At 38.7% G+C, this 26,643-nt stretch overlaps 1 protein-coding gene across 1 annotated transcript; it reads left to right on the top strand.

Annotated features, from left to right (window-relative positions):
• The first annotated feature begins 3,661 nt into the window (after positions 1–3,661).
• MP (Transcriptional factor B3 family protein / auxin-responsive factor AUX/IAA-like protein) lies at positions 3,662–25,933 on the top strand. Its single transcript, XM_077390387.1, has 14 exons — positions 3,662–4,383; positions 5,023–5,135; positions 7,342–7,440; positions 7,548–7,604; positions 8,626–8,778; positions 9,204–9,288; positions 9,523–9,613; positions 11,293–11,457; positions 11,924–12,046; positions 16,117–16,192; positions 16,272–16,407; positions 17,428–18,722; positions 19,140–19,330; positions 25,360–25,933. Exons 1-14 carry the CDS (start codon positions 4,284–4,286, stop codon positions 25,511–25,513), a joined length of 2,838 nt encoding a protein of 945 aa, XP_077246502.1. The 5' UTR covers positions 3,662–4,283; the 3' UTR covers positions 25,514–25,933.
• The last annotated feature ends 710 nt before the right edge of the window (positions 25,934–26,643 follow it).

The raw sequence follows: 26,643 nt of genomic DNA, 5'->3' as shown, positions 1-26,643 counted from the left end.
ACGCTCACAACCGCTCCTCGGGATGACGAATATGTGCAAAGTCCGGCACTAGCTAGGGCCTTACAGCCCCGCCACACTCGCGTGCAGCCCCGCCACTTGCAAAATGACAGTTGCCCTAATTGTAAGTAGGAGTGGAAGGATACTAATCCCTATCCACTCCTCACTTTCCAAAAATTTTAGGGTCCGTTTTCTAACTATTCTTTGGAGTGACTTTTATAATTTTTACTCCAAAGAATGGAAAAATATAAAAAGTAAATGGAAATGATATATTCACCCCTTTTCTTATGTGGGACAGCCCCATCTAGTGTAAAAGAGTAGTCATAAATACACTAGAGGCGGCTGTCCCAAGAAAGAAAAGGGGGCAAATATATCACTTTCGAAATTAAATTTTTATATTCCGGTAAATATAGAAAGGTACCACTATTAGGCTTTCTAGGAACTCTTGATGCCGTTTACACACAAAAAAAATTATGTTTAAAAATAAGGCATCGAGTAGTTCAATTTCTTCTTGACGAACAGGGAACAAGATTCTATTCTAAACAATAGAAAAAAATGATTATTAGAAATAAGTTAAGAAACATGACTCTAATTATGGAAGCACTCCAAAAAATAAGAATTAATTCTACCTCCCAGAATGAGAGTTGTGAGAATATTAAAAAACGCAGCCTTAGTCTTCCTATGAACCTTTTCTACACTGCTTTCAAAAATACCGTGTTGAATATAAATGATTAAATAACACCAACTCTAACGGCTTAATATTTTTGAGTAATTGGTTGTTTCACACAACCATTTACCGAAAATCAATAATTTAGCTTTTTATGGGAAGAAACTTAAACGAGGCTTGATGGGTCAAAGGCATAAGATAATCCGATCAAGATGTTCTTAACGATATTTGGGTGAACTTAATGTTCACATTGGATCAACAGATCAGATCACTAAACAAGGAAACAGTGAGGATCAATCAGTATCTTTTAGGAAGGAGCTTAAAATAGGGAAATGATACACCCCCCCCCAAAACGGATAAAATCAACACCGTTTAAAGGTCTCTGTGAGAATGGTTCACTGCTTGAGGATAAATTCACCCCCTTTAACGTTTTTCTTTGCCTTTAAAACTTAACGGGGATAACATTAAAGGGGGGGATTTTATCCGATATCACTCCCCTAAAAATAACTTTGTTTTTATTATTTTCCTTACAAATAATATGTGAGAATTGGACGTATTTTTTTTTAAAATTGGCCTTTTTTCATAAACAAATGTAAGTTTTCTAGTTAATTGCATTTGCTGATCTTTAAAATGGGGCAAAAAACTATTCCTGACTTCCTACAAAGAAAAAATCATTCAATAAATTTTTGGCAACAATGAAAAATTAATCCATTGAATATTTGTTGGCCCATTTGCAAGATAGGACCTGAGAAGGAGTGTGACAGACTTGAGAGGGGAGGGAGTGGAAAGCGCAGGGAGAGGGCATGAGAAATCACTAAAAAACAGTGAATAAAAATGCTATACCTCAAATTGGGTGTTTTTATTTTCCTGTTTTCATGGGGTTTTTATGCTCCCCTCACTCCACCTCTCTCCCCAAATCTCTCAGCACTAGAGCCACTAATATTCCACAGAAAAAAAATTACATGGTTGTTAAACATGCCCCCTACTGGAAGAACTTTGTAACTGAAACAAGCAATAACGGTTTAAGAGCACTTCATTAAATAGCAAATAACATTCTGTATGAAATCAGGTGTACGGCCAGGATAGTGTGAACATAACTAATGATCATAGCTATCATCACCATCATCAAATTAAAGTGATTAAGTCCAATCCCCTTAAATATTCCAAATTTCTTCAACAGTCACCCATTTTATCTCTTTTGCATCTACCTATGGAGAATTTATATGATTGGTGGCCGTGAAAACATGTGAAGTCTTGGAAAACAGGTATGGCCTACTTTTTTTGATGATCCAAACCGTTCATCTGCTTGGGCACAACATAAATAGGTTGTGCCACAAAAATCATTTCCATTGGATGATCCTAACCCTCTAATCTGAACTGATCTGAATATGGAGATTTCCAAAAACCATTTATGGAATCTTCTACAGATCGGAGGGTTAGGATCATCCTATGGAAATTATTTTTGGGGCACAACCTATCTACGTTGTGCCCAAACAGATGAACGGTTTGGATCATCAAAAAAAAGTGGGCCATACCTGTTTTCCAAGACTTCACGTGTTTTCACGGACACCCATTCTCCTATCTATGATGCATTCATATTCCATATTTCCATGTGTATGTGTAAGATTCCACATGATCATGCACAACATATGTCGCACTGTTACAGTGGGACCACACTTACGTTGTCGTGCGCCACGCGCGTGAACAAAGGGTCAAATTTGCACGCAACATGACAAAAGTCAGAAAAAGACGGGAGCTTCGAAAAAGCTGAAGACCATTGAGACCTCTCTATGCCCTCCTCAGTTCGATTCTATTCTTCCATACGGTAGTTTTTGAAAAAGAGCGGTGATAAATACCCTAATAGTCCATTATTTGGTGATAAATTCACCCCATTCTAGGATATATTCACCCTCTATTTTTCAAAATGGTCCGTACAGCCCACACTATAGGATGATCCAAACCGTCCATTCGATGGGCCACAGTGAAAATTGTGTCCAAAAATCATTTCCATAGGATGATCTCAACCGTCCGATCTATAGAAGTTTGATTATGGAGATTCTCAATAAATCTTCTATGCGCATTTTCATTACTGTGCCATCCGAAAACGCCTATTAGTGGCCCTTGGACACTCAGCTCATTTTACGTTGTACACCATGACTACATTGAGGGGACTATGTTGTGTTTTGAGAGGGCTAGGATCATTGTATGGAAATGAGTTAGGTTGGGCGGTTTTGATCATCCTATTGCGTGGGCCATACAGTCCATTTTAAAAAATATGAGGTGAATTTATCACTGCCCATTTTTTTTCCCAAAAAGGTACTATACGGTCTACACTATAGGATGATCTAAACCATTCATTTGATGGGCCACAACGTAATTGTGTTGTGCCCCAAGACTCATTTTCATAGGATGATTCCAACCCTCCGACCACATAGGGTTTCAAAATAAGTAGTTTCTCTATTGATAGGAGGGCTAGGATTATCCTAAGGAAATAATTTTTTTGGGCACACCCTATTCACGTTGCGGCCTAGTAAATGGAGGGTTTGGATCATCATATGGTGTAGGCCGTACAGTACATTTTGAAAAAAAATACTTGACTACATGAGCTTCCACCGTATGAAAGCTCAAGATTTTATACGATGTGTGTTCATTTAAATCCGTACTTTTCAAAAAGTACGGTACCGCCAACATCATAGGATGATCGAAATCGTCCATATGTTGGGGCCATAACGTAAATCGTAAATGTGGTCTTATCCTAGCCAACCTATAGAAGTTTCCTTATCTGCAGTCCCTCTATAGGCCGGACGGTGAGGATCATCCTATGGAAATCGTTTGTAAACCAACAGATGGACGGTTTGGATCATCCTATGATGTGGTCTTACCGTACTCTTTAAAAATACGGGTTTATACGGCCACACTTCGTATAGAACTATTTTAAATTCTTCGAACACTGTCAGTCCTGCTTTCGTGTTTTCTTAGTCTTTTTGCTTGCTCGACCGTTTAAAGCTGCAAGACTGATTCACGGAAAAGAAGGGAAAGGGAAAGGAGAGGGAATTGGGTAAGAAAAAGGAACTTAGCTTTGGTTTATGACAGAGAGGAATCATCGCTATTCCCATTGAAAGGTTATTTTCTTTCTCCAAACACTAGGAACACACCCACTTAGAGCTCAGTAACTTTTTCAGGTGTTGTTTGTGGGGTTTGGATTTTTGGCTGTTTTTATTTGTTGGTTTGGGATTGGATTTGTTCTTCTTATTGTAAGTGACATATGGGGTTTTGAGGAAAGATGGGTTTGGATTGGTGTTTGTTAAGGAGCTAGTTCTATAGTTGTTTGTTTCTAATTTCTGTTAATGGGTTTACATTTTGAGCTGATTATTTTGCTGAATTGGATAATATTTGGTGTTCAAGACAAGGTTTGCTACTTGGGTTTTTGAGGAAAGATTAGAATTTGGGGAGATAAACATGTAGTTGATTGAGAGATGGGTTTTTTGTTGGAAAGGGTTTTGAAGTTGGGGAAAGTTGATTGAGAGATTTAGTTATATGTATTGAGTGTTCTTTTTGAGATGATGGGGGTTTTGGTGCTATGGAGAATGATATTTGTAGCTTCATAGATTAGATAAACATGTATTCTGTTCAAGAGAATACCAAATCCAGTGTATTGAGGAATGGGGAAAGTCTACTTGAGGAGATGAAGATCTTGGGAGGCTATCAAGGCCAATCAGGTTAGGACTTTCTTGCAGATTTATAGTTTTAGTGCTAGAGTTGTTGATTTAGTAAATGGTTCCTAGATTAGTGTTAACAATATTTTAGTTTGGATATTCAAAACTTTTGAATCTCTGATGGATGAGCTAAGCTAGTTTTAAAAAATAACTTATGTGACATAAATTTATCTGGGTTCCTTTTGTATTTATCTTGGATTTATCTGGGTTCCTTATGTATTTATCTTGGATTAAACACCTGGGTGGGTATATTTTCTTAGGCTATGTTTGGTTTCAATGAAATTTTTTTTGATGGAATTTTATTTTACCAAGTGGTGAGAGACGGCTAGGGAGGGTGGTAGATGGAGAGACTAAAGAGGGCATGAGTGAGGAGAGGGTGAGAAAAGGCTCAAAAACAAGGAAAAGAAAAAACTCTAATCAAAATACAATTTATTTTTTGCCTGCTTTTTAAACACTATTTACCCTCTTCGCAGTCATACCATCTCAAGTCTCTTCATCCCCAACCCTCCCTAGCCAATCTCTCATCACTTGGTAGACTAATATTCCGTGGAAAAAAATTTTCATGGTTACAAAACTGGGCCGTTAAAGTTTTACTATTTACACAAAATAAATGGTCTTTAAGCTCTTTCGGTTTGATTTCAGGAGCGAGGAAGATAATCAATTCTGAGCTTTGGCATGCCTGTGCTGGGCCACTTGTTTCCTTGCCTCAACTGGGCAGTCTTGTATACTACTTCCCACAAGGTCATAGCGAACAGGTATTTGATCTTGTTGTGTTGAAAAGAGTTCTTTCATTAAGATGTGGGTTCACTTCTCTGATGAATTTATATTTAAGGTTCTCTGTTTTTATTTTTTTTATTTGTTTTCATTTCTAATGATGCATTTTTCAAAAGTCAACTGAAGCTGATTCATCTTACAGTGATAACTTTGTCTTACTGCTTGATAAGCAAAATCATGAATTTGTTAAACACAATTAATTGGAAATGAATAGTTACTGCTCAAATAATTTGGATTCGTGATTGATACACACAGTGAGTTGATGAATCAACTTGGTGTGGGTGACCCATCAGATGGTTGACAATATCCCACTTAATTTGATAGGGTAGTCGTCTGGTGTGTGTGATTGGTGAAGACAAGGCTATGTTGGTGATGAAAAGTCTCTCCATGTTGGAGATGAAAAGTCTTTCCATGTTGGAGATGAGTAGCCTCTCCAGGGAGTTGATTTATATGAGCAACAACCGCCATGCGGGAGGATATATCCCTGAAATAAAAAAAGTTAGTGCTAAAAATCTAAGAAAGCTGAAAATTTACACCCCCCCTAAGAGAGCACAGAGGTTTCCATTGAAAAACCATTACCCTAACTCTCTCCCGAATTTCCTTTTGCGCATTCGACGCCCCAATCTTCAAGATGCAGGGAGAAAAGAACATACAGAGAGAGTAGAGACATATCAAATACGTTGGGCCCACATTTACATGTCAACATCTCCCACTCACACATAGTTGGACACAACAAATGCGCACTCTCTCAATCACCCAAGTCTCAACCTCATCAATCATCATGATCAATAACAACACCGATACGGGCCAGGCCGGGTCAACTGAGCTGAATCGGGCCTGACGGGCCAAGTCAAATCAGACGAGTTAAGGGTTCATCAAAGAGATAATGATTGACTCAACTCAACAGAATTGAAACGGCAATTCGGAACGGCTCTGACAGGGTCAGATCAGATCTAACAGGGTCGGGTCGAGTCAAATTGCGTCAACATTTTTCTTCAAAAACACTAAAGAGATGTTTATTTTAAGAAAAACACAAATATACGTCATTAAAAAAAAACACATATAATAAGTTTGGAAAAATAACGACTAAAGTCGTTTTGACGGATGGCTGCTGCAATGGAGGCAGAAGTGAAGGCGGTCCATCAAGGCTTGAAATTGTTAGTAGCTAGAGATTGCCCGGAAAATGTACAAATTGAAGGAGACTATGAATGTAGTTCGGAGGCTCAAGAAGTCTCAAAAACCGCCTTGGTACTTTGATTATCTATTTGATGAAATGTTGGATTGGATGGCCCGGTACTCATGGACTTTCTTCCATGTTCGTCACTCTGCAAATCAAGTGGCTGATTTTCTTGCTAGAGAGGGTGTCTCTATGGAAGCGCTTGCTCTGTTTGATTCTCTGCCTCTCTTATCCCATTGTTTCTTGTCTTTTCTCTTTTTGTTGTCTTCTCCTTTGTGCCTTGTCCATCTCGGTCGTTTCATTTTTCAATAAAATTGGTTACCATATTCGTCTCTCGTCCGTGGGATTAAACATGTAACAGGTGTTTAGCACAAGATAACACTACGTTCCCAAGACTTGCACGATGGGTACCTAAAGGTTGCATGATCGGAAGAGATGAGGGGAGAAAAGAAGAACACAGATGCGTAGATAGTAGAGATTTTCCATGTATTTCATATTTTATGTGCACCGGAGTTTTAATTTTATCAAAACTCTAAATAGAGAGAGAGAGAGAGAGAGAGGGAGAGGTCCACTTACGACTCTACTTCTTTCTCTTTCCTATTCCAAGTAGGACTCCAAGTCGTCAAATATCCCCCATGGGCGTACGTAATATATTAGTGCCACATTTAAATGTCAACAATATACTACTCGCATGGTGTGGTTCATCCTAGATTGGCCATAGCTACTCGCATGGTTTTATATATCAAACAATTAAGTGAAAAACTCCAAATATTCTTAATGGTTCATGACAGATGTGCCAAAGAGGATTCTTTCATATAAAATTAAGCATATTTTCCACTTTTTTAAGTTTTGGACATGTTGATTCATCAATTATTACTACTGAATGGTCAAGAAATTTCATGATCTTTAATAAGCCTCTGAAAGTAGCTGACAATATTGTTATTTTTCCATTGTATATTGACCCCTCATATTTGTTGGTTTAACTGGGTTATTCTCATCTGTTTCAACAGGTTGCAGTTTCAACAAACAGAGCAGCAAACTCACATATTCCTAACTACCCAAACCTCCCATCTCAGTTGTTGTGCCAGCTTCACAATGTTGCGCTACATGTATGTATTAAGTGATAGTTGAATCTATTTAGAAATGTTTTTGTTGTTTCATTTAGAAAAATTTATCTGATGTTTGCCTCTCTTTTACAAATAATTTGGAATCACAGGCAGACAGGGATACTGATGAGATCTATGCACAAATGACTCTTCAGCCAGTGAACTCTGTAAGCAAACTTTTCTGTTACCTGCTGGTATTGACTAAAATCAGTCTTTAAGCTATGACCTTTGAATGAATGCTTATGATGTTTTGGTCATTAATATCAAAACTTCGGACCAATTTATTTATGCAATGCTGGCATGGTGTTTTGAAAACAGTTTCTCCAAATCCATTTAGGGGCCGTTTGGATACGCGGATTTTAAAATCCAGGTTTTTAGATTGAAAACAGTGTACAAGAGGGTTAGAGACAATAGAAGAAGAGGACCAGCTGTCGTTTTTTACTCATTTTTTACTTCTCTCCCCTCTTTCCATCAGCAAGAGAGTAGCAGATGCTCCCATATTTTCAGGTTTTAGAAATCATAGGATTTAGGAGAGATTTTTAAAACCTGATTTTCTTGCTTAAAATCCAAGAAACGCTGCCAGGACGGCATCCAGCAGCTTGATTCATACCCTCTTTTACACTGTTTTCAAACTAAAAACCTGGATTCTAAAATCCGCGTATCCAAACGGCCCCTTAGAGTTTTCACTTATAAGCGACATTTGAGAACTCACATTCTTTTTGTTTGATTTTCTCAATTTATTATTTATCATTCGATGTAGGATTTGATCTTGAGGTATCATATGGTAATACTGAAATGAACTTACTTAATTCAGATATCAAGAAAAAAGTTCATTGTGGATAAAGTAAATGGGTTGAGAGCAAGGATTAAAATCTCGGTTTCGGTTTCAGAGAGCTGAAACCGAAATTTCGGCCAAAATTCGGTAAAAAAGAAAAAAAAATTAAAATCCGAATTTTTTAGGTAAAAAATGAAATTTCAAAAAAAAGATCCGAAATTTCAGCCGAAATTCCAAAATTTCTGCCGAAATCTGGGCTGACACCTAAATTGTTACTTTCTGTGTCGGCCCCAGCATTTCAGCCGAAATTTAAAACCATAGTTGAGAGTAGAATGAGATGTTGAATTCTAGAAATTCGAATATTCTGATACTATGTCTACTTGGGAACAATCTATTGCTGCCTCTTTTGTCAGGAAAACGATGTCTTCTCTATTCCAGATTTTGGATTAAAACCAAGTAAGCAACCGACAGAGTTCTTTTGCAAGAATTTGACTGCAAGCGATACAAGCACACATGGTGGATTTTCAGTTCCTCGTAGGGCCGCAGAAAAGCTATTTCCTTCTCTGGTGAGAATCTTAAGCCAAATAATAGATCATAACAACATGTGTCTGGGAACTACGTCACAAATATCGTTCTCCGGAATTTCTCGGCAGGGAAAATCTTGGGATATATTATTTTATTTTTTTATTTTTCTGGTTTATATCAGGGAAAATGATAAAATAAAATAATTTATAAATATATAAAAATTTATAAATTTTGAAAAAATATAAAATAAAAATATCGTGATATTATCATGATATTATTTTGATAAATGAAAATGTTGCAATATTTTTTTAAATTCTCAGGATTATTTCGGGATTTTGTCGGTTTATCAAAGATCACGATAAAATCGCTATATTTTGAAATATCGGAGATAATTGTGACATAGGTCTGGAATGAATGGTGCACTCATGTTCACGTCTTTAGACTCACTTTTATTTACGTACTTCAGGATTATTCAATGCAACCTCCAACCCAGGAGCTTGTAGTTCGAGACTTGCATGATAACTCATGGACATTTCGACACATATATCGCGGTGGGGTTTCTGTTTAACATATCAGTAATATGGGTTACTTTCATATATTATATGCATTTAAAGGATAAGTCTCATTTGATATTAAAGAGGTCAAATATTGTTTATTCTATCCTAACCTATTTAGCTCCAGTTGCTTTAATGTCAAATTGTCAATTTTCAGCAGAGAATGTATACCCATTGCATGGTTCTGTTCACCTTCGATGTCTTTTTTATTTCCATTCCTTTTCTTCACAGGACAGCCGAAAAGACACCTCCTAACAACTGGTTGGAGTTTATTTGTGGGTGCAAAACGGCTTCGAGCGGGTGATTCTGTTTTATTTATCAGGTATGGTCATACACCTAAAAGTACTAATATAATCCATAAGCTATACTTTATACCTTGTCGATAACTTTCCTTTTATTTTTTCAGAAAAAAGAAGTGTTCTACTTTCATGACTGAAAACTCCTCTTTTGGTTTACACATAGTACTATTTAGATAGTTATCCGTGGCTTCTTTCCAAGGTGCCACTGAATATTAGTGGACTGGAGTGGTGATGTAGTCTTGGATTATCTAAAGGGCAGTCCCAAGTTCCAATCGAAACAGCAAAAAACTCCAGAAACAAGGGGATGAAAGGAGCTCTAAATTGTCCTTGGAGATGATTCAGCCATTATGTCATCCTAATGTGAACTCTGGGATCCACTGGCCTTGATTAGTTTTGAGGTTCAAAGGGACTCATCATATGTATTTCTTTCGGATTTAGATAATTTTAGTTTAATTTTTAGGATATTCTATATGTTAAGCATTAATCTTGAATATATAAAAGAAGAGCATGGAGGAGTATATGGAAATAAGACGTAGATGTTCTCTCAATAACAATAAAAGGTTGAATGGCATGCATGCATGCACGCACACACAGATATAATTATATAGTCATATATAATCATATATGTATATGCGCGCGCGCACGCACACACAAATATATGACAGTAAGACAAGGTCCAAAATGGTCCTTCTGATAATACCCTTGTATATGCCTTATTAAGCCCCCTCAAGTTGAAATGTTCCTTTTAAGTATGTATCGGTATTTATTCTAGCATTTCCCAAAGTTCCATCATAAAATTTCATCATTTACATATGTTTCCATGCGTTTCCGTAATTTTACAAGATTTCCATTGAAACTTCTACCACAACTCAACTCAACTCAACTAAGCCTTTGTCCCAAGCTAGTTGGGGTCGGCTAATGAATCCTGTAGAAAATTTTCATGAAGAAGGTGAAAGGATCTACCTGTCTCAAATTGACTAAGTCTAAACCTGACACTAGTTGGGTTCGTCTACATGGATCATTTTCTTCCATTCTATCCTATCCAGGGTCGCGGTCTTTGTTATGTTCCTAGCCCTCAAGTCTTTCCTCACTGTTTCTTCCCAAGTTGTTTTCGGTCTGCCCCTACCTCTTTTTACTCCATCAACTTGGCACGAGTCACTTCTTCTCACTGGAGCATCCAAAGGCCTACATTGGATATGCCCAAACCATCTTAAGCGGTGCTCTCTCATCTTCTCCTCAATTGGTGCCACCTCCACCTTTTTACGGATGTCTTCATTTTTAATTCGATCTAACCTTGTGTGGCCGCACATCCATCTAAGCATTCGCATCTCTGTTTCTGTGTGCCGACCGAAATGGAAACGGAAACCGAAATTTAAAACTTGGGAGAAACTGGCACACTCTATTAACTGCAAAGGTGACGTCAAGTCAAGTAAATGTCAAATATTATGATTCACCACCATGCTTCAGTATAAGAGGGGATCCTTCACCTGTTGAGAAATAACTAGTGTATTGATTAATACCCATTGTCATTTACACGAAAATTATGTTGTCTACTTTGCAATGCAGTTAACCACTCAAAATAACCTATTGATTTGAAATATTTCTTTCTAGAAGGATGAAGAGATACAATTTGTTGAAGTTGTTTATATATCATCTATTTTGGATTCTTATATTTCACAATACTTATATCCGTTGTCTAAAGGGATGAAAAGTCACAATTACTTGTTGGCGTGAGGCGTGCAAATCGTCAGCAAACATCATTGCCATCGTCCGTCCTCTCTGCCGATAGTATGCATATCGGTGTCCTTGCGGCCGCAGCTCATGCTGCAGCTAATCGCAGCCCATTTACTGTTTTCTATAATCCAAGGTATGTTGATGCGAATTTTTATTTGGTGTAAGCCCTTATAGTCCCGTATTTTTCAAAATGTACTGTACGGACCACACTATAGGATGATCCAAACCGTCCATGCGATGGGCCATAATGTAAATAAATTGTGCCCAAAAAATAATTTCTATAGGATGATCCCAACCCTCCGATCTATAGAGGAACTACATACTCTATAGATCGGAGGGCTAAGATCATCCTATGGAAATGATTTTTGGGGTACAACCTATTTACGTTGTGTTCCATCGCATGGACAGTTTGGATCATCCTATGATGTGGTTCGTATAGTACTTTTTGAAAAATACAGGACTACAAGGGCTTACAAGATATAAAATCTCTGTTAATGCATCTTCTTTTTTATCGTTCTTTGGCATTTTTGGGCAGCATATTCTGAAACATTTGTGTTCACTGTATTTGTAGATCACATTATCTTGTTATATCTTCACAGGGCATGCCCTTCGGACTTTGTAATTCCTTTGGCGAAGCACCATAAAGCAGTGTATGGCACACAGATTTCAATTGGGATGAGATTTGGAATGATGTTTGAAACGGAGGAGTCAGGTAAACGCAGGTATCTGTCTGAATTACTATCTGCAAAGTTTATGTTCCCTTTATAGGTTTTTTTATGATATGATTCAATATACTATCAGAAAATAGCTTAGGTCTAGGCCAGTTACTTTGGATCCTCCAATTATGTGGCAGAATTAATCATCATCTAATGTAGTAATTTTTTTTAACGTGGTAAATGTTGTATATTAAATGTTTTATGTACTTATAGTGATAATGGAATCCCTTCAGAGAACATTCCTTTTTTTTTTAAAGAAGAAACCCTACAACTCAACTTCATTAACATGCTCATCAATGGATATTAGGTCTTAGTAGTGGGAATTGCAAGTGATGTTAGATTTGCCTAGAATTTCTATTGGATGACAAAAAAATGCGTTATGTGCCCATTGATTTAATACAGCAGCATGTTAAGAATTTATCATGATATATCAATTGAAATATAAAAGCAAGAAACTAAATGTTTTAGAACTGTTAGTATGGGCTAGCTAAGATGGTACATTAATGGTTGCCAAAAGTTTGTTGGCAACATGGATTCACTCTTCAGACTAGTTTTTTTTTTTTTTATGGGTAAGCTGGGGTTAGGCAGACCCCTACCAGAATATATTAATAAAAATATAAGAAAGATACGTCGAAAATCAGAGAAGCAAAACCCCAACACATATGAGGGGGGCGGCTAACGAAAGTGCCAAACATGAGCTCAAAGAGCTACCCAAAAACACCAAAGGAAAAACAAACCAAAAGGAAATACAACCGAATAATGGCGCCTATGGACACAAAACAACACCAACAACCAAACAGGGGGAAGCCCCCAAATCCCAAGAGAGGGGCAAGAGATAAGGCAGAAAGCGCAGCCCATCCATCTCAAGACTGCAAGACAAGTCATCCTCTCCAAGACCAAACCATCAACCAAAATTCGAAGGGAGCTTTGAGAGGAATGGCAGCACGCAATTTGGGGATGGACTGAGGAGAGAAGCTGGAGATTTACCCTTTTTCCTTTGGACCTTGTGCCAAGTTTCATCGTTCAAGGGGATATGATCCACCCCAGTAGAGTGGGGAAGGATTAACTCCTGAAGAGGACTCCAAATTCTTCCAATCATCAAGAGCTGCAAACCGGTTTTGGTGAATGATTTCAGATTTTGAAGATGGGGAACTGACGTGTCCACATCTGAACGGAGGTCGACGGCATTCCACCCTCGTCTTGTTCTTCGCGCTTCCGACTACGCCAGGAACCCCTTCTGGAACCAATTTTCTGGGGAGCAACTATTGGGATTGAGCTATGATGGCCATCAAAGGCATCAGAAGCAGGATGGTTTTCGCATGAGATTACTTCACTGACAACTTTTTTCTTTGGCTTCCAGACAAGTTTGCTGGGATTGGATGGGATAACACAGTTAACATTACATTTATCCGAACTATGGTTGAAATCCAAGCAAAGGGCACAAACCGAGGGCTTCCAATTGTATTCTACTGGCTGGATGCGGGTTCCAGTTGGGGATTCGATTGTGATGGAATCAGGGAGCTTCTTTCCAGCACTAACCTTTACACAAACCCTGGCGTACATCAAACAAGAGGCCTCTGCGGTCTGTGTATCCATATAGAGGGGGCGACCAAAACGACTCGCAATTTTACTCAGACCTCTGAGTCCAAAATTTGAGGTGGAGCCCAGGAAATCTTATCCAAATCGGGATCTCTGTTATCTTCAGCCTCTCCAATTTCACTTCCGGTGACCATTTTTGGAGGATCAAAACTCTCCCTCCATAGGTGATAGGAGGAGATTCAATAACTGACGAAATAGTCTTCATCATTTAAAAATTTGAACAGGAAGAAACCGTTGGTGAGGGCGAATAAGTTAAAATCTCCCAATAAATTCCATTTTCGCTGAAGAAAAGACTTGAGAGCAACAAAGAATGGCCTTTTACCAGGGAAGTAGCCTACTAGGGAGTTTCTCCATTTATCATCAACCTCTCCGAAATCTTCTTCTTTGAGGATAATTTTTTCTTCCTCTTCGTTTGGATCATCCGATTCAAAGTAATCAAGCTCAGTAGGGATTGAGATGTCTGGTTTGTTTGAGAATAATTGCTTCCATGGGTTTTGAGGTGGGTCTGATGAAGCTCCCTTTTTCGCATCAGAGTGAGCTGAACAATGAGTTTTAGCACCACCTGTACTTTCTCTACTCTTGAGGGGTTTGAGGAAGGATCAGCAATAGGATTTTCAGATGGGGATAGGATGGATGATTTGAAGGACTTTTGGGATTTCGGATCATCATCTTGCACCAAAACAGGGCTATGGGTCTTACCTGCAGAAAATGCAGGCTTGCTGGGAACATTAGAAGCAACAACACCCTTGTTTACATCCTTCCCAAGGTCAGTTGCAGAAATATTAGATATTTCATTAATTTCTAATCTGGGCTATGGATCTTCAGACTAGTTTGGCACTACTTGAGAAGTTAAAGTCTAATATCAAAATACATAAAATGTATGTTATTTTAGGTAATATATGTGATCGTTGACATTTTCAAAAAAAAATATATGTGATCGTTGACTAGGTAGACAATGTGACACTATATGAAGAGCAGACATTAAGGATAATGATAAAGAACTTTCATGTCTCAATGATATGATCAAGAAAGATATTAGCATTCTTATAATTATCAATGCAGACCTCTTGGTGATGCCACTAATAAATCTGCTGCATAGGGAACTCCCATTCTTCTCTCTCATGTGAAAAATTGTATATGTCATTGAGAGGAGGTAATAACTCTCTCCAATATTTTAATGCCAGAATATTTTAACGCCAGCAAATCATTCCGAAAGTTTAGAACAGACAAAAGGATTCTTCTTTCTGCATTTTTCCATTCAAATCGCAACAATAGTCAACTGTACGGCCTTCATAACCAAAATGGGTACACACTCTAGGTCCACTGCCAGTACGTCTACCTCCCCCTATCTCCTGGCCTCCACCACGGCCAGACTCACAACCACCAAATCTCCCATCCTTACCATGTCCATGGCCATAACTCTCTCTCTCTCTCTCTCTCTCTCTCTCTCTCTCTCTCTCTCTCTCTCTCTCTCTCTCTCTCTCTCTCTCTCTCTCTCTTCAAAAAAAAAAAAACACTACCATCTTCTCCATGCCCACGATCAGCTTCACGTTGAACAATTACTGCAGATCCATCCCCAACAGGATCACCAGTAAATTCAGATGGCATGGATCTCTGAATCCTCAAAAATGCCTCTATGTAGGATGGAAGTACTAGCACCAAGAATCTGCCATCGAGTAGGAGTAAACTAATGAAGGAGACCATTAAGAAACTTAACCACTCTCAGATCCTCCAACCTCTTATTGAATTTGAGGGACCTCTTATGAATTTGAGGATCTATGGAAAAAGGATGGTGCATATCTAACTTCTCACACAAATTCACAAGGAAGAATAATACTTAGTCGTTCATATCACCCAATTGTAGATCTAAATACTCTATGAAAGTTTTACACACTGGTTTCATGTTATTTGACCCTGAGAATAAAATCCTAGTATGAACCCGGACTTCCTTAGTAGAGTCCAAATACATCACTGTGCAGTTGATCTTCTGTTCCATACTACTCTATAATAACGTCATAATTTCAGTATCTCCTTGAAGTCACTTCTTAAAATTCATAGCATCTGAATTTGGCTTGTCGATGATTAGATACACCAAATTTCCTCTTAATCTTAAAAGGACCTTGATAGCCTTAGCGCACTAGGCATAGTTGCTACATTTAGTTTAATGGATGTTATATGGTCATGAGATTGATCTGAAATAACCGGATTACCCTCATCTTCATTGCAACTCATTAACAAACTTTCAAACATTTGGCAAGCATATGCTATACTCATGTTTGAAGCTTGGTACTGACTGTCTGTGCTCTTAAAATCGTGTGATGGTTACCAACTGGTTGACATATATTTGCAATAATAAGATTTACATTTTTTATTTTTATATTTTGAAATAGTAAGATTTCCTCTTCTATTTAATATGAATAATTATATGTATTGAATTATTTCCAGTACGGGTTTACAATTTCTTTCCCCTCTTGCAGATGTATGGGCACAATTGTAGGATGTAGTGACCTGGATCCACTCAAGTGGCCTAACTCAAAGTGGCGTAATCTTCAGGTAAGGCCAATTTCACAAGTGTGAATCTATTCATTTTACCACAAGTGTGAGCATGAAGATCTTGTGAATTGCTAATCAGGTAGAATGGGATGAACCCGGTTTTGGTGAAAGACAAAATAGGGTGAGTGTGTGGGAAATTGAGACTCAGGAAAGTCCCTTCATTTTTCCCTCTCCAATTTCAAGTCTCAAACGACCATTTCATCCTGGATATATTTGTAAGTCCTAAACCTTCATTTTGTTTTCAAGCTTTTCACTTTATTTCCGTTTGTTAGTAGTGTATCTTACTTTTACTTTTTGTCAGTATTTGAGAAATTCTTCTCTCCAATGAGTTAAGAGTGTGGATATCTAGTGGTTCAATTCCTTAGGGAGCAAAGCTAGTAGTGTAGACAACCAAATGACTTACCAATTTTTTATGGTAATGTCCCTCTTTCAATGACCTTTGTCATCTCCTTGATACTTAACATCTGGAGTCTTCCTCCAAAGATGCCACTCCACTTAAAAATCCCACTTTTTTTGCCACTGAACCTTCTCGCGCGCCCATCACTGGCAGTTATTGTTCTTTGATTCCTCGTGTTCGACCCTATATTAACAAATTTGGGATGCAAATGGATTAGATCAATTTTTTTTATCTCTATATGTGCAATTCCTTCTGAACCTGTTCTCATATTTTTTTGTGCAATGTTGAGAATTATGGGTTGTAGATCTTGACTATGTCATCTCTCTTTTCATGATCATAATACTCAAATGGGTTGTAGATCTTGACTATTAATTTTGTAAAATAAAACACAGAATTGTCTTTCTGTGAAAATAGAATAACTATTTAGTTTTATAGCAGCTTATTGAGTGGCATGTAAGTTGTTGATAACTCATATCATTTAGGTTCATGTAAATATAGGTGTTTCTGTAAGGCATTGTCCTTCTGGTGCTGTATTTGCAAATGATACTCGAGAATTTATACAGGAAGAACTTCATATTGTAAACATCAAGAAAGATTCTGTTGAATTGTTGAAATCTGTTGAGCTAAAATTTGTGGGATGGGACTCCAAATATATATAACTTTTTGTTTTCTTATGTAGTCGAACTTGTCTAGAGTTCCCTGATTGTTGTTTTATGAATCAAGTTCATCCTGTGAGATTGCAAGTGGTTTATTTTCAAGATATTCATGATTCAGAGTTTTTTATATTATATTTTGAGGGTAAGCTTATAAAACAGGCATCAATTGGCTACTGTTGCAGTGTCTGGAGAAGAAAGCGAATGGGGGAATTTACTTAAAAGACCTTTTTCACGGCTTCTGGAAAGTGAAATTGGTGGCATCCAGTTTCCCTTAACTCCATATCTTGGTTCAGAACTGACTAGGGCACTACTTAAAGCTCAAAGTGTTGGTCCTGATACCCAACCTGGGTGTCATCAGCCAACCAATGCTTCTATTGTGCAGAGCCTCAGAAGTAATGAATTTTCAAAGGCCATCCCTTCCTCTTTATCAACATGTCTTATAAAGGGAACTCTGTTACAACAAGAAGAGACACTTGTAAATCAAGGCTCGCAGGATAAGTATAAAGAACATAAAATTGATCAAGTGGTAAATAAATTTGAAAATATGTTGCCTCAGGATACACATTCCGAGAAACCAGACAATGCAACTGTGTCAGCAATAGATCAACAAAGAGATCATTCTCAGTCTCAGAGGATTATGTTACCATTTAATGAAGAAAAAATAGGTGGGACCCCCCTCAATCCTCAGAACCTTGTAAATCAGATGTTTTCGAACCACAGGTCACCTATGCAACTTCTTATGCCTCCCCAACCGGTGCAACCACAGAGTGGACCAAATATTGCCCAACAAAAGCAAACAGAGGTGCCTCAATTGGAGAACAATAATCTTAACAGCTTATTCTCGTACACAAGTCACCAGTCAACCCAGTATTTGGACACCGGGGACTGGAATATTAGCACTGGGCCAAATGTTTCTCCTGTTGTAAATCTGGAGAATTTAAGTCCAATCGAAAGAATTCAGTTTCCATGCGTATCAAATACAAATGGGGCCCAGTGTTTTCCTTCTTTGGATCAAGAATTCTTCGACCCTCAGCAGCTAACTTACCTAAGATATGTAATGGGTCCACAAGATACAAATGTCCTGCAGAGTGTCTCTAATTCATGTGGGTTGCATGAGTTCCCCGAGGAGAGTAATGATCAAAGTGAGATTTATGGGAGTTTTCATTTTGAAAATAGCAACGCAAGCACAATTGCCGACCCGTCTGTGTCTAGTACAGGATTGGAAAGCTTCGGTACACTGAAGGACATTGTTTTTCAAAATCCTTCAGAAGGCCTGGTTGGGAACTTTAGTACGAGCAACGATATTCATTCTCGGGTTACCTCTGCAAGCCTGGGAAATTCTCAAGCCTTCCCTTTCCAAGAGATCCCTGACAATTCGGGAGGTACGTCTTCAAGCAATGTGAATGTTGATGAGGGTAGCTTCTTGCATAAAGGCACATGGCAGCAAGTATCTCCACCATTGCGAACATATACTAAGGTACTACTGGAAAACCATCTTCGACCGACATGTTAAGAGCAGGGTTTAAAATTTCGGTTTCGGTGTCGGTTTCGGAATTTTGGCCCAAATACCAAAATTCGGTAATAAAAAACAATTTCATTCGTTTGCCGAAATTTTGGGAAAAAGAAAAGATTATAAAATTATAAATGGCTGACATTTCGACCGAAATCTTGGAAATTCTGAAACATTGGCCAAAATCTGGTCCGACTCCAAATTCATGTACTTTCGGTGTCGGCCCTGGCCGGAATCCGAACTGTCGTAATTTCGGCCAAAATTTAATACCACGGTTAAGAGAGTGAATACTTAAAAAAGGACCTGTTGTACTGTGAGCGTTGAGTTGTTGAATAGTCACGTTCCTTAATAGCTTTGCTGTTTGAATTTGCTTTATCCTAACAGGTGCAAAAGCTAGGATCTGTTGGAAGGTCTATTGATGTCACGCAGTTCAAAAATTATGATGAGCTGAAATTTGCAATTGCGTGCATGTTTGGGCTTGAAGGACAACTCAATGACCCAAGAGGTTCAAGATGGGAACTTGTATATGTGGATTATGAAAATGATGTACTTCTTGTTGGGGATGATCCATGGGAGTAAGTCTCTATCTCTATCATGCAGTTAATGGCTTCATCCTTTTGATGGTCCTATAAAAACTGAATTTTAGCTTCTTGTAGCATATTAATTGCTATCCATACGATCTTTCAGATTGATTATCTTTAAATGCAACTGGTTTGACTCTCTAGTAGATTAGGTAGTTTAAATAGAAAATTTAATAAGCATGGTTTACTTGTAGCTATCATATGGTGTATCAGCATATTATGTTGCTTCTTGATTAGTTTCCTTTCTTAAACTTTTCGAGCAAAAAAATCCCAAGTGTTTCTCTATGCATCCAGTTGAACTTCTCAAGTCCAAGGAAACCGCCAAAAATTGTGATGACTTATTGCAAGTCATGGATATTCTGCTCAGTTTCATCTTATTATTAAATCCATTATGAAAGTTTGAACTTCTCAAGTTTTAGGCAATCACAAAACTGTTACCTAATTGCAATTCATGGATATTCTTCTCATTTTCATCAGATTATTAACTTCATTCATAAAGTTTTCATTTTTTTTTTTTGGACACAGAATACTGTAAATCTATTAACCATTGTCTAATTTCTCTACATGGACATCAAATCTGCAAGGAACCAAATTCATATCTAGCTGGGCACTTGAACAGCCTTCAAAGATTAATACTGTTGATTTGATTTTTTATAATGGAGCATAAAATGATTTACATTGTTGGAACGTATTGCACTGTCAGAACCACTTTTGGTCCAAACTCCCTACTCCATTAGCCTGAAGCTCTACTACTGGATTCAATTACAGATGAGTTGGGTTCATACAAGTTGAATTTCTTAGAGGAAAACAAACAAAAGAGTCCTTATAGGACCTCTATGGCTCAATGTGAGAGAACTGAAAGATTCCTACAACAATGCCCTTAGGGCTCTAATTTGATATCCATAGATGATTCCATTAAAATATATCTTTATTCTTTTTTTGACCTTTATCATCAACAGGAACCGCCTAGTATGAATTGAAAAAATGGTCAGACAACTGTCATAATAATTGCTAAATCTTTTACCCAGAACTCTCCTATTCAAAACCAGGTACTATTCAAGACTTTCACTAATATTACTTTTCATAAGATACTGTTCCAAGGCATTTGTGGTTCCTCTCTACTTTCTTCGTTTTCTCTCCCTCTTCTCTTCGTCTTTTTTATCAAATTCTATTCATTATTCTTTTTCTTCTTATATTCTAGCGCCATTATTCATCCTTGTTCATATCGAATAGAAACACAGAAGTCGAGGCGATTTGTCTAGGTGCCGAGTTGATCTAGGCAAATTGACATTTACCCAGGTCTATTGCATGGGATATAGAGGCCTATGGCATTCTGATCCTAGTTGATTTCCCTATCTTCTATGCAAATTCCTAGTTGTGTAGTGACAGTCGACTTCCCCAATTTGAGGCAGAAGTTACCACCTCAAGGTCTATAAAGATCATTTTCTCATCTCAAGGCTGGAAAATGACCTAGGGATTTCACTCATCACCCCTGTTTAACCCCTCAAAATACCTTCTTGTGATGCAAATGAGGCGGAAGGGCTTTTCTTTGGGCTCTCAGATGGTATGTGAGGCATAGGATGGGACCTCTAATAATTGAAGGTGACTCCTCCAATGTCTTGGATTGGGCCTCAAACAAAGTTAGGGGGGCCTTCAAAGATCGGAGACCTCACTGCGGAAATCAGAGATTTAGTGCGTAAGGTCGGTCTTCGTATTCAGCATAGGCGAAGATCTGCTAATGATAGTGCAGATTGCTTGGCCAAGAAGGTGCAGAGAAGGCGGAGATAGAGGTTCTTCTACCTTGCATTTAAAGTGGAGTAGTTTACTCGGGATTCTCTGGTCAGTGGTCACTGGATTGGGCTGATGCTCCCTTTCCCTGTCTAATTCGTATGAGTTGGTCTACTTCTTATTGCTTGGCCGGTATCTGAGAGGCAGCAGCATTGATTTAAATTTCGGTTTCGGTTTTGGACATAGCCGAACCAAAATTTTGGCCGAAATTTGGTAAAAAATCAAAGCAAATTTCATTATTGTACCGAAATTTCGGCCTAGATTTTGTAAACAAACTTTAAAAATCACATTTTTCTGAAATTCCGGCCTCAATTTGGTACTCTGGCAGAAATTTCGGGTTTGAATGCTTTCGGTTTCTGTCCCAGCCGAAATCTGAAATTTTGCTGAAATTTAAAACCAGTATGGTCATTTCTGTGCTTGCTTGTTGGGTATCATATTGTAGTCAGTTTGGGGACATCTAGGCCCCTTGATGTATCTCTTTCAGATTTGGAATAAAAACCTGTTATCTTTCAGGAAAAAAAAAACTTGTTAATTTTGTTTCAAACTATAGAAAAACAGCACTTTATGTTTCCTCCTTTTTGAGTAGTTCTTTAGCACCCAAGCTACTAGTTGATATACAGAGAGATGTAGAGAGAGAGAGGGATTCACGACTTTAGCCATCCGCATTGATTAACTGCTCCCTCAACTTATCCTACATAATCTATCTGCCTTTGTAAAGGGGAGATTGAAGTCTGACAATATTGATCTTGCCCATGAACTTGGTAACTACCTAAAGCACTTAGGAGGATCTGTTTGTATCAAAATTTTAATTTTCGGATTCTTCACTAAAGGGTATTTTGGTAAATTTCTACATGTAATGGCGTTGATATATAAGCCACATGTTAATGTTACGGGATTAATGCCAAGAAGGAGAGAGTTTATAACCTAGACCGAAATAGTGGGTGTTAGACGAAAGTTTAGACAGAGAAAATAAATGAGTTAGGGTTATCTCCCCATATCTTTATACTAAAACATAAAGGAATGTACAAAGTCCTAAATGCCCTTAGGCAAGTTACATATTCTAACACTCCCCCTCAAGCTGGAATGTAGATATCATACATTCCTAGCTTGTTACATATATCATTCAATTTTGACTTATTTAAGGACTTTGTAAACATATCAGCTAATTGGTCCCCTGACCGAGTAAACACAGTGCAAATCTCTCTTTTCTGGATTCTTTGACGGATAAAATGACAATCCACTTCAATATGCTTGGTGCGCTCATGGAAGACTGGATTGTTGGCAATGTATATTGCAGCTTTGTTGTCGCAATAAAGCTGCGAAGGAGAAGATGAAATGAAGCCAATTTCAGAAAGAAGTGAACGTAGCCAAATAAGTTCCGTGCTTGTCTGTGCCATTGCCCTGTATTCAGCCTCTGCACTGGACTTAGCTATAACATCTTGCTTCTTACTCTTCCATGAAACAAGATTGCCACCTACAAATGTACAATACCCAGTGGTGGACCGTCTATCTACTGGGGATCCAGCCCAATCTGAATCAGAGAAGCCTTCAACTTTCATATAGCCATGTCTTTTGAACATCAATCCCTTCCCTGGAGCCCCTTTCAAATACTTAAGAATCTGTGTCACCGCAGCCCAATGAGAAGTACGTGGAGAGCTCATATACTGACTGACAACTCCAACAGCATATGAAATATCTGGCCGAGTAACCGTGAGATATATAAGTTTACCGACAAGCCTGCGATACCTGCTAGGATCCTCCAACAACTCTCCTTCTTCTGGAACGAGTTTCACATTAGGATCCATGGGTGCATAAGCTGGTTTAACTCCAAGATTACCTGTTTCTTTTAGCAAGTCCAAGGCATACTTTCTCTGTGATAGGAACAAGCCTCTAGAGGAACGAGCAACCTCTATCCACAAGAAATACCTGAGCCGACCCAAATCCTTAGTAGAGAATTCCTTTTGCAAGAAGGTTTTCAAACGTTGTATACCTTGTGAATTGCTCCCTGTGATGATTATGTCATCACATAAACTATCAACAAAATACACCCAGCTGAAGAGTGATAACTGAAGACTGAGTGATCCACTGCGCATTGTTTCATGCCAAAGCGCATGACCGCCTCACTGAATCTCCCAAACCACGCACGCGGAGATTGTTTGAGGCCATATAGTGACTTGCGTAGGCGACACACGTAGGAGGAAGTCTCCCCCTGAGCATGTACTCTGGACCCAAACTCTCAAGGTACTGCACAACACGGATTTGATCCCTCTGACGGGCAGCCTCTGTGAGATCCGTGGCAAGCGGCATGTAAACATCAAGCTGCTGACAGAGGCCAACGAATTGGTTGTAATGGGTGGCAAGAGGAAGATCACCACGGCGGAAACGCATCCACTCACAATAGGTAGAGCAGATCCGACTAATGTTTGCCACGCCAGAGTAAAGAAGAGTAACCTGATACCAATCCGTTTCGCAGTAGGCAGAAGCATCAAGGGCCCAGAGACGTGAGGGGCCATACTCGCCACAGAAGGGTGCAAACAAGAGCATCCTCCTGTTCCCATCGATCAAAGGTGGGATTCGTCGTAGGAGGAGGATCACGACGAATGACGTGGGCTTTCCCATGGGCAATAAGATACTTCTCGACGGCTGCTTTCCAAGTAACATAGTTTGCCCCATCCAACTTAACAGTAGTGATATGTGGGAATGATCCATCCACAGAGAGAGATGATGACGAAGAAGACGCCAAAGAGGGTGTCGGACGAACACCAGGAGCCACTCCTGTGGAAGGATTGTCAAGCACCTCCTCCATAACAACAAGCAAGAAAGAAACAGACAATCCAAACCAAGACGAATAACAGGAGATAACAGAATAGGTGGGCAAACTAGGATAGGCCAAGAAAACTAGACGCGGCTCCAAGAATGACGGGCATCGACGAAGCTTGACAAGAGGGAAGCCATGAGATACAGAGGGGAGTCGCAAAGACAAACAAGAATCAAAGTAGGGTAAGAGATGAAGATCTAACACATAATAACAGGGAGAAAAGAGTGGTAGGGTTTACCAAGGGATGAAAGGAAGAGGCGAAAAAATGTTGTGGGTTGAAAAACTTGGGGTGTGAGGCTTACCAGCAAACCTAGGAATTAGGGGATGGAAAAAAAAAAAAATCTGATTCGAGGCGAAGCACAGCCCTGCGCAGGGGAGGAGAAAATGTGTGGGGGGTTGCTGCGCGGGGGTTCAGAACCAGGAGCTCTGCGCAGGGGAGGAGAAACGTGGCGGGAGGGAGGGCTGCCTTCGGCTCGGAGAGAACGGCTCCTTCTCAGGAGGAAAAGATGGCGTGCCGGTCTGCCTCCGATGAAACTTGGCCCGGAGTTGGGTTTCGCGGCGAGGGGGGTGGCGGAGAAGATGGAGGCTGCTAGAGAACCCTAGGGATCAGAAAACCCTAAGGCTCCGATACCATTTTAGACGAAAGTTTAGACAGAGAAAATAAATGAGTTAGGGTTATCTCTCCCTTACTCATATCTTTATCGCTCTTAGGCAAGTTACGTATTCCAACAGTGGGAAATCCCCCGCCCCCCGGTGGACGTAGGCAGTGCCGGACCACGTAAATCTTGTGTTTCTTTGCATCGTTCTTTTGGTGTTTTGTTGCACATCGTGGTTGATCCTGTTGAGAAGGTATTTCTCGGTTTTTCTACAGAGGCTACGGAAGCCTTTGATAGCCTGATACTAGAACTTCCTTGCAACAATTATCTCAAAAATATGAATTAGACCCTCAGCTGTCATAAGGATTTAAACTAAAATTACATAAATCATTCCTTGTAATGTATGGGATATATAACCACCAAAAAATGTATGGGATATATGGGTGCAAGACTACCCTTAATTGAATGCACCCCAAACTGTTAAACCAATCAATTTATTACAGGAATAGAAACTTCTTGAGTCCATATGACATTAATTCCCTGCCATGTTATGTTTGCATTTAATCTTCATAACCCATGAAAACTCAATCTCGTTGATAACGCAAAAAATTCTCCTGAAAAATATGCAAAAGACAAAACAAGAACAAGCTATAGAATTGTAGTTTGTGTAGTTAACTAAAATTTTCACTATGAGTCACATGTTTTTTACCATTCAAGAAAAAAAAATGATTCACATGCCTTTTTTCATTCTATTTTGTCTTATCTTGATTCTTGATATTCAATGCCTTAACACGATTTTAACCAATGGGCCTCATGTACAGGGAATTTGTGAGTTGTGTCAGATGCATCAGAATTTTATCACCATCTGAAGTTCAGCAAATGAGTGAAGTGGGAGTGCAACTTCTGAATAGCACTGTAATCCAGGGGAACGACACTTCATTTCCAGAAGGAAACCATGTTTGGGATGGACCATGAAAAGGGAAAGATCTCTATTCGTGCTCAAGCAAGTCAAATGCCAATTAGTATACGACGGCAAAAATTCGTCTCAAAGTGTTTTCGTTCTGTGTCCAGAAAAACGACGCAACTCGACCCAACTAATGTTTTAGTGTTGTTACAAATGAGTAGAACTCAATGGCTTGTGAGCAAGTACTGACTTGTTTCTGATTGACAACATAGATACAGCCTTCTTTGCTACTTGTGAGCAGGTAGTGATTCCTCTAGTTTCTGAAAGACAGCTTCAGAACGTCTAATTGTTTCTGTATCAACTGTTGTACTGGAAATAAGTGTAGTTGCAGTTATTGTGAACAGATAGTTTGTAGTGAATGGGATCTTCCATGCCATTTTGTTAGGTACAAAATCACAGATTAATTTTTCTGGTGGAGAACTTTTACTAGAGCATCAATTGTCAGTAATTCTTCCACTGAAAATTTGAGCAGTTTCTTTCATCGGAGGTAATTTCGGTCCTATCCGAAACCAAAATTTTAGCCGAAATCCAGAAATTTCAGGCAAAATTCAGTAACGGGCGCTTGAAATGTCGTTTTTGGGGCTGACCGAAATTTTGGTAATTTTGGCTGAAATTCTGTAAAGGAATAAAAAATTAATATTTAATCGTAAATTTTGCCGAAATTTCGAAAGAAATTCGGTACGTTTCGGGAATTTTGGTTTCGGAATGTTTCAGTTTCTGTCGAAATTTAAAACCTTGGTAGTACTTGCGCTTTGGAATCTACACAGATAAATAAATAGTATAAATAAAAGCAAACAACAAGATGAACACCAAGATTTTACGTGATTCGGCCAAAATGCCTACGTACGTCCACGGGCGAGAACATGATCTTTATTGTGAAAAAGAAAAATACAAGGATTACAATGGATTATAGCTCCAAACCTTTCTCCTCAACTAAGTCTGTACACAAGAGTAACCCCGAAAAAAAACCCTAGAGAAAACCCAAGACGAATCCGAGGAGAACTCTAATCTTTTGATGCGTACCAAGATTTTAAAAAAGGGTGAAAATACATGTGGAGAAGTTATAGAAAAGATTGAGAAAAGAAGAATTCGATTCAAGCCATCCGCACGCTGATTTGAAGAGCGTTTCGAATGGAATGCA

Source organism: Tasmannia lanceolata, unplaced genomic scaffold (assembly GCF_043159265.1).
Source record: "Tasmannia lanceolata isolate RefF3 unplaced genomic scaffold, GAP_Taslan_0.1 ptg000011l, whole genome shotgun sequence".
NCBI lineage: Eukaryota > Viridiplantae > Streptophyta > Magnoliopsida > Canellales > Winteraceae > Tasmannia > Tasmannia lanceolata.
The sequence above is the reverse complement of the archived record's forward strand: the minus strand, read 5'-3'. Positions and strand labels throughout refer to the sequence as shown.

What these genes read in the sequence shown, in the direction of transcription:
- MP (XM_077390387.1), top strand. Translation starts at nt 4,284, where the DNA reads ATGTATTCTGTTCAAGAGAATACCAAATCCAGTGTATTGAGGAATGGG. An exon ending in CACAAGGTCATAGCGAACAG is followed by an intron (nt 5,136 to 7,341) that starts GTATTTGATCTT and finishes CTGTTTCAACAG; the next exon opens with GTTGCAGTTTCAACAAACAG. An exon ending in GATTCTGTTTTATTTATCAG is followed by an intron (nt 9,614 to 11,292) that starts GTATGGTCATAC and finishes CGTTGTCTAAAG; the next exon opens with GGATGAAAAGTCACAATTAC.